This window comes from Callorhinchus milii, unplaced genomic scaffold, assembly GCF_018977255.1.
Source record: "Callorhinchus milii isolate IMCB2004 unplaced genomic scaffold, IMCB_Cmil_1.0 Scaffold2, whole genome shotgun sequence".
NCBI lineage: Eukaryota > Metazoa > Chordata > Chondrichthyes > Chimaeriformes > Callorhinchidae > Callorhinchus > Callorhinchus milii.
In genome coordinates, this window is record NW_024704743.1 from 54645647 (window position 1) to 54657351 (window position 11705).

Genomic DNA, 11705 nt, shown 5'->3' on the forward strand with positions numbered 1-11705 from the left:
ATGCAAAGAATCTCAGTCGTACAATGTTAATTCTGCAAATTGATAATCAATCTCATAATATTTTTACTTTGATGCTTTTGTTTAGGTTATATAACAAAACAAATTAGCCAGTAAATTATTTTTAGCCACATATGTGCAGCATTCTGTGCAACAATTGTAAAATGAGGGATTCTGCGTTGGGCAATGATCCATAGACTCAATGTTTATTTTTGGTGCTACTGCCACCAGTAATTTAATTTTCTTTGATTCTGAAATTAAAGCCCATTAATGATTGTGATTCTCCATCTCTGGTTGCTAAATCTAATTAGAATAATCATCCTTACATTTGATATAACGCCTAATATCACGTCATTGAGATGTCTCAAAGCTCTTCACAGAATATATTGTAAAGTGTGCATTTTGTGAGTCTTGTAATGCACACATATAGATGAATGCAAAAAACAGATTTATTGCCCTCAGTAAATGGAGCAGAACATGAACCATCACTTGGACCTAAAATGTGGCAATTTCTAATTACCCACGAGTAGTAAATTGGGATTGGTTCTGGTAACCAGAAGTTACTAACAAGAAAAGTTACTGACAGAAGCTAACAGAGTTCCAATAACTACAATTTACATTGATATAGTGACTTTCACATCGGGAGGCTATCTCAAAGCGTTTCACAAAACTGGCTGGGAGCTTGACCTGGGGAAGAGGAAAGCAGATGAGGGCAGGAATAGGGAAAAAGGTGACCGAAAATGTGGTCAAAAACTACCAATGGATCGGAGTGACCTATTTCTGGTTAACTGGAAAGAGTCCCCGTTTGCACTCCTTATTAAAAAATCACAACATTTTAAAGCCCAAGGGAATTTACGTTTCCAACAACTGCTTTGTAGCCTATCTGAGACATCTTTCACCAATTCAGGACCAAATTGGGAACAGTTTTTTGCGCTGTAGGCTCATCAATTAGGAAATTCAATACAACACTGTGGAACTGGCTCCCCTGGGAGACGGTTGAAGCAGGAATTATTGATTCTTTCAAACACAGATTAGTTAGTTTGCTTTTAGAAAATAACATTATGGGATATAGTATATAGGTAGTTTGGGACATAAGTGCATGCGACTGCCAGGAAAGTAGAAGGCGAACTAGATGGATCTTGGTGTTTTTCATCTTGCATTTCTTATGTAACACAGATCAAATCTCCCACTCCCTTCAGCTTCTAACCCCAGCCAGCAGCAGTGTTGAGTGCCTTGAGATGTCCTCCCAACATGAAAGCCACTATATAAATGGAAATTTTTCTGTATTGTATCGATTAATTGATACTAGAACACTACCTCTTCAAGTAGCTTATTTTGAAAAAAAAGGTAATCAGTAACATTTAGACCAAGGAACACGTATCTGAGTTGATACGTTAAAGATATTTTAGTACTTTACCATAATAGTTGAATGAGTGTAGATATTGTTCTTTAAATGGCAGTTTCCGTCATTAGGCAGTACAATCCCACCCAGTTTGCTGTCAAGTGCCAGGTGAGATATCTGATCAGTTATCATCAGAAGCAGGCGTTTTGCTTCCTTACGCCATCCTATATGATTCTGAGACAAAGAAAAATGTTACACTAAGAAAACTACCAAAAATAAACTAAAATAGTCAAATAAATATTGATCCATTGAACATTCATCTCAGAACTCAGGCCGAAGATGAATCTTAATCTTGAAGCAAAAAAACATTATCTGCAAACAAAAACGATACTCATTATTCCATTTTTAGTGTCTTGGGATATTTAAGGTCCATCTGAACAAATTGATGAGACCTTGGTTTAACATCTCATCTAAAGCACAGCATTCCGACAATACAGCATCATGAGCTCAAAATCCTGATGTTGGGCTTGAGCATGCAACCGTCTGCCTTCTGGCTCATTCAAGGTGAGAAATGGAGGTGGTGGGGGAGAGTTAAGGGGAGAGTTAGTGCAAACAAAGGCAGGTGAGTGGATCTTGTCGATTTTGAACACCAGTAAGTCTACAATCCTCACATTTAAAGGTGGAGGCAAGGATTTTGAGAGCATGGGAGAGTGTGCAAAGGAGATGGATGATGGTGTAGAAGAGGAGTCTGGGGTTATTGTTGCACTCCAATATAATCCTGAAGTAGAAGATTCACGGATGAGAGGGAGCAAAGCTTTGTTGTGGACCATATTTTTGGTCTGAGGCAAGACGTTTTTCAACGTCCTGGGGAAGAAGTTAATACAAACATTGATCCAGTTATTTTTCATGAGGGTGAACATAAGTCAGAAATTTAGGTGATTTCCACTGTGACTTCTGGGAATCCTTTTATAAACAAGCCAGAATTTTAAAATGGTAACATGAACTGAATGTAAACAAGCTTGTATATATAAACTATTTCTGAGAATGGATGATTCTCTTTTGGTTGATAAATGCACTCATTACAAGAGTTCCCACATTATCAGTTCATCCTGTCAAGCTGCCAAAATGTATTGAGCAGCAGAGAATCAGATCCAATGTTTCTCAGGTACAAAATATGTTGTGCCTCTACAGCACTGCAGCTGTTATCTTGTTTTTTAGAACAAAGCTCACCTCACAAACTGCAACTTGGAGCATAGCATCCAATACTCCCTCTGGTGTGTCCTCATTTCCAGAAATAATGTGTTCTTCAACAGCCTTTGTGAATTCTCTAATGTTTTCAGTCAATGGTAATACATTTATAAACCCGTGTGCTGGCAGGCAAAATGTTTCATAATTACTGTCATGAAAAAGAAAAAAGTAAAAGTATTTTGGTTATTTTTTACATAAAATAAAAAAGGGGAAAAAATGACAATGGATGTATAGATTGTCCCCAACGCCTTACCTGCCTTGGGCAGGTAAGCGCCTTGGGATGTCCTCTGAAAGGCGTTTTATAAACCTAAATTTATTTTGTATTGTACCTGCATGGATTGACAAGTTTGTCTGGCTGAATGTTAATGAATGGAGAAACAGGCTTGTCAACAAACGATCCAAACCCAAATTGGAAATTGCTGGAAAATGTAGCCATCTTTTGTGACAAAGAATATCCCACAGAGTTTAACCTTTCCAGATTGGCCACCATCGATGCTGAAGTATCAACCAGATGGTAGAGATCGAGAGGATAATCATCAAGTCGCTGAACCTTCAGAATGAAGCTTGCCTCAGTACCTGAGAAAAAAAATAATCACGTACAATGATTAAGTCAATAATCCGGTCCTTCGGATAAGACCTTAAACTGAGATCCCATCCACCTGGTGGATGTTAAAGATCCTATGTAACTATTCAAAAAGAGGAGTGAGTTTCTCTTGGTGTCCTAGCAACAATCCCCCCCAATAATGAAAATTGGTAATTTGTTTAATCTCTTGCTAAACTAAAAATAAATTAAAGATGATAAAGACATTATTTTGTTCAGTCTTAAGCTTGTCAGTTTCCAGTCAATAGGGTGTTCCTTAATTTCTCTGGCAATTATGAAGTAACAGAAAGTGATATGCAATTTTGAACCCAATATATTCATGGTTTTAATTTTGATTCTTGTTGGAAACAAAAGGAAGCTACTTTTACTTTATTTGTGAGCTGCTGTTCCATCACAAAACTCCACCTCATTGCAGGGCCTCTCCTGCTCTTCATTTCAATTAAAGTGACAGAAGCAAATTCTACTTGAAAAGAAGTCTACTGTTGCACCTGTCACTATCCCACTGTGAAACATGGGTCAATAGCCAAGTGGCCAAGAAAACTATATTGTGTGTCAGCCTGGTTCAGTCATAGCACTCTTTCGTCTGAGTCAGAAGGTTGTGGGTTCAAGCCCCATGTCGGGACTTGGAATCACATTGCCAAAGCACTACAATGCAGTGCTGGGGGTATATTGAATTGCCGGAGGCGCCATCCTTTGGATGAAACATTAAACCGAAGTTCTGTCTGCCTGTTCAGGTGGGCGTTAAAGATCTCATGGTACTATTCAAAAAGAGAAGCAAGTTTCTCCCTGTGTCCTGGCCAACAAGCCCCCCAAATAAAATTGGTGAATGTTTGTGGGACAAGTGGTTGTCACCTTTCACCCAAAAAGTAGTCAATCCAGTTTACAGCATATTCTGTGAAGTGCTGTGAGACATCTCAATGATGTGAAAAAGTCGCTGTATCAAATGCAGAGATTATTCTTATTATTATGTCAGCTGTGACAGGTGTCTGATCAGATCATCTGCTAATTCTGGTATGGACAGCGGGAGTTCCACTCTGGTTTCAATTTGTGTATTATTGATGAGATAGCGTAACAGGATTCCACTAAAAAGAGTATTTAAAAAAGGATTGTAATTGTATTTGGACTTAAATTAGTAAACACTTCATTTGAGAAATTATCACCTACAGGATGCACTTTGCAGTCTGTCCTGTCTTATAAACCTTTCCAGCTTTATAAGCTTTAGAAGGTGCAGGACAGAGATGCATATATTTTTTGATCAGCCGGGTGTGGAAATATGTGGAAACCCATCAACGTGATTATGAGTAGCCAAACTAAACTGAGAATTCCATTCATCCCACCATGCAAATTCCTATGTCCAGAGATATAAGGAGGATGGTGGTCAGGATCTATTGATCAGAACAGACGGGAAGAGGAGCAGTGCAGTCCAGAATGACCTGCAGAAAAATTGTTCCATGACATCACATCCAGTGGGATTATAAAAACAAAGGCCAAGTACTTTTTTTATTTTTCTCGGGATTCCTTTTTATTCTTTTTCATTATTTTTTGAGTGCTCCAAAACACTACTTGTGTGGGGGGCTCTATAAAAATACAAGCTGCTGTTGCATTCACTAGTAAGCCCTCACTCAATCCATCTCACTCACTCAATTTAGGATTGTGTCTAAATTAATAAACAAATAATTTCAATTATGATTGCTACTTCCAGTGCTCTGTAACACTCTTTTACCCTCCTCCCTGCCTCCTCCATGCTAGCAAGCCTGGCCATTATCTGCAGATACCATGATCTTAATCTCGGCGTGTGTATTTTTGTCTACCGCCCCTGACCTGAGTTATTTCCACCTCCAAAGTGCCCTCATCTTCTATCCCTCACCCTTCACTACTTCCATTCACTTCTCTTCTCAAGATATGCTCTTTGACTGCACTTTTGATCACCTTTCTCCTCCCTAACCTCTTCAACTCACACCTGCAGCTCGGGTGCCCAGCCAGCAGTATCAAACGCTTTGAAACGTCCTCCCGAGGTAAAAGGCATTATATATAATAATAATCTTTGCATCTGATATAGCGCCTTATCACGTCTTCCAGACGTCTCAAAGCGCTTCACAGAATTGACTGTATATTTTATATAAATGTAAATTGTATTGTAAATGTATTATATTCTATATCAAATGCATGTGGTATTGAGGCACAAAGGTTCCAGTTATGATTTTATTCTTCATCCACCTTCCAGTCTCACAACTCCTAAGAATCTAATACTCTCAATGAATCAGCTTGTTATTTTGCTTCCAGTAGCATCTACGGTTTGAAAAATACTGAAGTAATCTTACCATGAGAGCTAAGCTGGTGAAAAATGAGATCAGAAAACATTTAGTCACAGAGGATTGTTTGTTCTTTTGCTCAGCTAAATGTCTGGCATACGCGAAAACCCATCACTAGGATCAGCCGATTGTCTGACACATGCAGAAACCCACCACCGTGACTAGCCAGGTCTGACTCACGTGGAAACCCAAAGCTGGCTCAATGACTGCCGCAAGCAATTTGGGGCCTTACCATTTTCACTAAGGTGGGGGTGGGGATGGGGGGGTGGTGAGAAATTGTTCCCCCCTCAGCCATTTATTAACTAGGTTATCTTTTGCAGTGGAAAGTCAGATGATGTGATAATTTCCGCCGGTTATAATTATGACCCTGAATGATGCATTTATTGTCCCATGTTTCTTTGACAAAGCCACTTCGATTGACTCCACTGATGCAAGCTCACATCTTACCGTTCTGAGGGGATCCTTAGTTTATGGTTTTATAAGGTGACAGATGACAATTGGGAAATGCATCGTCTTTATTTATAAACAAGGTAAAATGACCATTTATTTTAAGCCATTGGAAATATAAAGTCCACAGTCGCCTCTGGCTAATTATTGTGCCCTCCTTCTGTACTCTTGGTGCCCAGTGTACCATCAGCTACATATTACATGTACAAGACCTGACAGTTATCTGAACTGGGCTAACAATAACAATCTGATAAATTAAGAGTTGGCAAGCACATCCTATGCCATAATTCTCTGGCTATGTTAACTTGTTTAGGTAATGACATGTAAAAGTAGCTCTGAAAAAAGTAATCGGCATGGACCATTTGGAAGATGCAGAAACAGTATGTTTAACTGTGAAAGCTGAGCTAATTCACTTAACATTTACCACAGAGCAGACAATTTCACAACAGCATATGTGAAAATTGTCCTGATGTCGTTGGTTCTAATGAAAGGCCTGATCCTAAATGGACAAGGGAAAAATTACAGAGTTCAAACCAAGTTGCCACTTGGTAGATAAGGTCACTTCAAACCCAAACTCTGCACTGAAACTTACTTATTGCAATCTGTTACTTTTTATAACTTTTTTTGAAGCGTTCATTTTTCTTTTGTTTATGAGAATTTTCAAAGAATTAGTGACCTTTCTTCAATGTGGACAGCTGTCTTGATGTGGCTGAGAGATAGCACAGTACATGTACTGCAATTTAGCAATACAGTAATAATAAGTAAAGAGTCACTTGGATGTGCCTTCATCTCAAAGCTCATAACCAGCCAATGATGTATTGTATACCACAATGTACAATTACATTTTGGTGGGGTCGTGAGGTTAAATGAAAAACAAACAGCTCATGGACATTCCACATGACAATGTCTTCAGCACTGACTAATGTGAGTTCGATGAGCACAATGTTCAATCCAGCAAACAATACAATTTACATTTGTATGGCGCCTTTCACAGCAACGTCTTAAAGCGCTTCACAAATTTGGCTACATACCCGAGGCTGGGGGTGGGGAGGTGGGGACAAGAGAGCTGAAGAGGGTGACGGGGGAGAAAAAGATGACCAAAAACATGATCAAAGAGGTAAGTCTTGACTCAGGCTTTAAAAGCAGGAAGGGGGCGAGTTGGAGGGACTCCATTAGGGTGTTCCAGAGACCAGGGGCAGAATGGACGAAAGCCCTAATAGGTTAGATCGGTAGGGTTATAGGATGTCACAAGGATAGATTGGTGGAAGGTCCTGGAGGGAATATCAGGACAAGGATGTTGAATTTGATCTGTTGGGGCATGGCATGGCATATTTAAGGAACGCTGTCAACAACAACAACAACATTACATTTGTGTAGCGCCTTTCACGTCGGGCGGATGTCCCAAGGCACTGGACAGTGTACAGCATTTCAGACCCGAGCTGGGGTCAAGGGGAGGGAGAAGGGAGGGGAAGGGGAGTGACTGATGGCATTGCTGAAGAGGAGAGTTTTGAGACGGTACTTGAAGGAGGCTAAGGAGGGGGCGAGGCAGAGTGACTGGGGGATGGAATTCCAGAGGTAGGGGATAGAGTGGCTGAAGGCTCTCCCGCCAATGGTGGGGCAGGTGGGTTGGGGGATGTGGAGCAGGCCGTAGCCGGCTGCGCGGAGGGAGCAGGCAGGTTGATAGGGGGTTAGGAGGTCGCAGAGGTAGGGTGGGGCGAGGCCATGGAGGGCTTTATAGGTGAGGACCAGGATCTTGAACTGGATCCTCTAAAGGATAGGGAACCAATTGAGTCGGGCGAGAATGGGGGAGATGGGGTCAGAGTTTGGTGCAGGAGAGGGCATGGGCTGCAGAGCTCTGGATTATCTGCAGCCTGTGGAGGGAGGAGTTGGGAAGGCCGGCAAGCAGGGCATTTGCATAGTCGAGCCTGGAGGTGATGAAGGCGTGAACAAGAGTTTCAGCGGCCTGAGGGGTGAGGTAGTGGCGGAGTTGGGCGATGTTACGGAGGTGAGGGAAGGCAGAGCGGGTCATGGCTTGGATGTGGGGAAGAAAAGACAATTGAGGGTCGAACAAGACACCGAGGTTCCTGACTGGTTTGGTGAGCTGAAGTGTGCAACCATGGAGGTTGATGCTGCCAGAGCCTGAGGTGCTGAGGCACTGGCGTGAGCCAATCAGGAGGGCCTCAGTCTTGTTCACATTCAACTGTAGGAAATTTGCCCTCATCCAGGACGATGTCCGACAGACAGTCTGTCAGGACAGCAGTGGTCCTGGAGTTGAGGGTGGAGGCAGAAAGATAGAATTGGGTGTCATCCACATACATATGGAAGTTGACCCCATGTCTGTGGGGGAACATGTAGATATTAAAGAAGGGAGGGCAAAGGACAGAGCCCTGGAGTACGCCAGACGTGACAAGTTACAACTTGTCTTTTCATTTGAAAATTGAATGGCAATTTTTAAGGGAGTATATTTCAATATCAATTCAGCTCACAGTTACTAGTTATGGTCAGTGCAATCACCTGTTCTGGTAAAGCATCAATAATAAAACAGAACATAGAATCATAGAATCTTACAGCAGAGAAGGAGGTGTGTGTCTGTGTCAGCTCTTTGAAAGAGCTATCCAAATAGTCCCACTACGCTCTCACCCTATAACCCTGCAATTTTTTTCTTTTCAAGTACATATCCAACTCCTTTTTGAAAGCGACAATCGAATCCGCTTGCACTACCCTTTCAAGCAATGCATGCCAATACAGTATTTTTGAAAGAAGTGAACACTGAATTTAAAATCTTGTACAATGCCAAGAGAGTAACTTACAATTAAATGGAAAGAAAGAACTATTGCATTATTGACAGTACTTACTGAGACTGTTTTTTTTATTATAAGCTTTCTATTCACCTCAATTGCAATTATTCCACCAAATTAAAATAAACAAAGGAAACCAAATTTATGGAAACTTCGAAGAGATTCCAAATTACATGGAAAACAGTCAGAGTACTGTAAACATTTCCTTAGTGGATCTCTCAATATGATTTCAACATTAATAAGGGAGATATTAAGATTCAAACCTGGTCTGAGATGCAAAGAGACTTTGCTGGGAGCCAGTTGCGAAAGTTGACTTTCTTCTATGTTAATCTTGGCCACAGGAAATTCAATAAGATTTGAATTGCAGCCTTTTCGAATTAGATTAGTGACCAAATCACATCTCGTATTCTGTAGTGGATCTTCTAAGAAATCCTGGATCATTAGTCGGAGACAGAATATTTGTAAGTCAATGTGTTCATAACATAATTGTGCCAATTTTGCCCACAAAATACACAGTAAAACTTTAAAGTACACCTTGTGAAGTGCTTTGAGATGTCTTGAAGTGATAAGGTGCTGTATCAAATACATGGGTTATTATTATTACCATGCAATCTATGTTAGTAAATTAATATGAAACCTACACAAATCATCACTCGTCTTTGCTTGTTGATTCTGGCACACCTTCACTCATTTCAATGGATAGTGACCCAAGACACAGGAGTCAATTTCAATTGTCCAACTATTTAATATTGTCTTATTGGAAATAAACTAATTGATGCACTTAATGTAAAAGCAGAAATATAATAGCAGAAATATTTAATTTTCTTTTACATTTTCTAAAATGATAAACTTGATCGTTTTAGTTCCTGATCATTGTCTTTTCATGAGCACTTAGGAAGAGGGCCATTTCTTTTTTTTAAAAAAAATATATAATTTGTATTTACTATACAAAGCATTTTACACCAATACATCAATAAACAACTACCTCTTGGAAACACCATCCACATTCAGGACCCAGGAGAAGACATTCAGTGCACTTTGTAGCTTCTCCAGCAGCACAAGCATTTTGAACTGGAATGAAGGAAAACAAAAGGAAACTCTGAAAAACACAGTATTATGATAAGAACAACACTTGCATTTTGATACAGCGAACGTACACATCGGGGGAACATCTTAAGGCATTTCATGGGGGGTTTACTGTGAAGTGCAATGACTCGTCGATCAGTGTCTCGTCGACTTTGGTCTAACGGTTACCCGAGTGGACACTTCAGTTATTCTTCGTATAATCTGGAGACAGAGGGGTTTGCAAATGGACCCTTATCAACAAGAAGAACTGGAAAAAGAAACAATAAACTGCAACAAAAGCGTGTGGTGGTGTGTGTCTGTGTGTGTGTGTGTGTGTGGAGCCATGGCAGACACTCACCCCCTGGGCTGCCTTCTGTAAACGCCCCGGACATCAAGTACAGGAGGGTGAGCAGTATCTTCTTGGTCGGGAGGTGGTGGGGCTGTGGGCTGAACGGGACCCGCCGCCGCCGCCGCCGCCCGCCGCTCCATGTGTGAAGAGTCGGGCTCCGGGCGGAGGGTGCGAGCCGAGCGCAGGGCGGCGGACAGGCGCACACCCACCGGCCGCACCATCCCGCATCTCCCGCACCGCAGGGCGGCTGCAACTACCCACAAGCCTCCAACTGCACCTCCAGCCCCTCACTCACTCACTCACTCACACACACACACAGCCCCTCACTCACTCACTCACTCACTCACTCACACACAGCCCCTCACTCACTCACTCACACACACACACAGCCCCTCACTCACTCACACACACACACACAGCCCCTCACTCACTCACTCACTCACTCACTCACACACACACAGCCCCTCACTCACTCACACACACCCCCAGCCCCTCACTCACTCACTCACTCACTCACTCACTCACTCACACACACAGCCCCTCACTCACTCACTCACACACACACACAGCCCCTCACTCACACACACCCCCCAGCCCCTCACTCACTCACTCACTCACACACACACACACACACACACACAGCCCCTCACTCACTCACACACACACACACAGCCCCTCACTCACTCACACACAGCCCCTCACTCACTCACTCACTCACACACACACACACACACACAGCCCCTCACTCACTCACTCACACACACACAGCCCCTCACTCACTCACACACACACAGCCCCTCACTCACTCACTCACACCCCCCCCCAGCCCCTCACTCACTCACTCACTCAGTCACACCCCCCCAGCCCCTCACTCACTCACTCACTCACTCACTCAATCACACCACCCCAGCCCCTCACTCAATCACACCACCCCAGCCCCTCACTCACTCACAGCCCCTCACTCACTCACTCACAGCCCCTCACTCACTCACTCACTCACTCACTCACAGCCCCTCACTCACTCACAGCCCCTCACTCACTCACTCACAGCTCCTCACTCACTCACTCACAGCTCCTCACTCACTCACTCCCCCCCCAGCCCCTCACTCACTCACAGCTCCTCACTCACTCACACACCCCCAGCCCCTCACTCACTCACACCCCCCAGCCCCTCACTCACTCACAGCCCCTCACTCACTCACAGCCCTCACTCACTCACACCCCCAGCCCCTCACTCACTCACAGCCCTCACTCACTCACAGCCCTCACTCACTCACTCACAGCTCCTCACTCACTCACACACCCCCAGCCCCTCACTCACTCACACCCCCCCAGCCCCTCACTCACTCACACCCCCCAGCCCCTCACTCACTCAGCTCCTCACTCACTCACACCCCCCTCAGCCCCTCCCTCCTCCCTCCCTCACTCACTCACACACGCCCCCCCCAGCCCCTCACTCACTCACTCACACACGCCCCCCCCCAGCCCCTCACTCACTCACTCACTCACTCACACACCCCCCCCCCCCCCAGCCCCTCACTCACTC

At 43.3% G+C, this 11705-nt stretch overlaps 1 protein-coding gene across 3 annotated transcripts in view; it reads right to left on the reverse strand.

The window, feature by feature from the left end:
• itgb8 (integrin, beta 8) overlaps window positions 1-10263 on the reverse strand; it is a 47619-nt gene extending 37356 nt beyond the window's left edge. For all 3 annotated transcript variants that reach the window (XM_007903406.2, XM_007903398.2, XM_007903409.2), the window contains exons 1-6: window positions 10169-10263; window positions 9731-9816; window positions 9009-9177; window positions 2917-3163; window positions 2570-2735; window positions 1415-1573 (exon numbers count right to left, since the gene is read on the reverse strand). In XM_007903406.2, the coding sequence (XP_007901597.2) occupies window positions 1415-1573; window positions 2570-2735; window positions 2917-3163; window positions 9009-9177; window positions 9731-9816; window positions 10169-10202 (861 nt within the window). In that variant the 5' untranslated portion in view covers window positions 10203-10263. The remainder of the gene's footprint in view (window positions 1-1414; window positions 1574-2569; window positions 2736-2916; window positions 3164-9008; window positions 9178-9730; window positions 9817-10168) is intronic.
• Between the last annotated feature and the right edge of the window lie 1442 nt (window positions 10264-11705).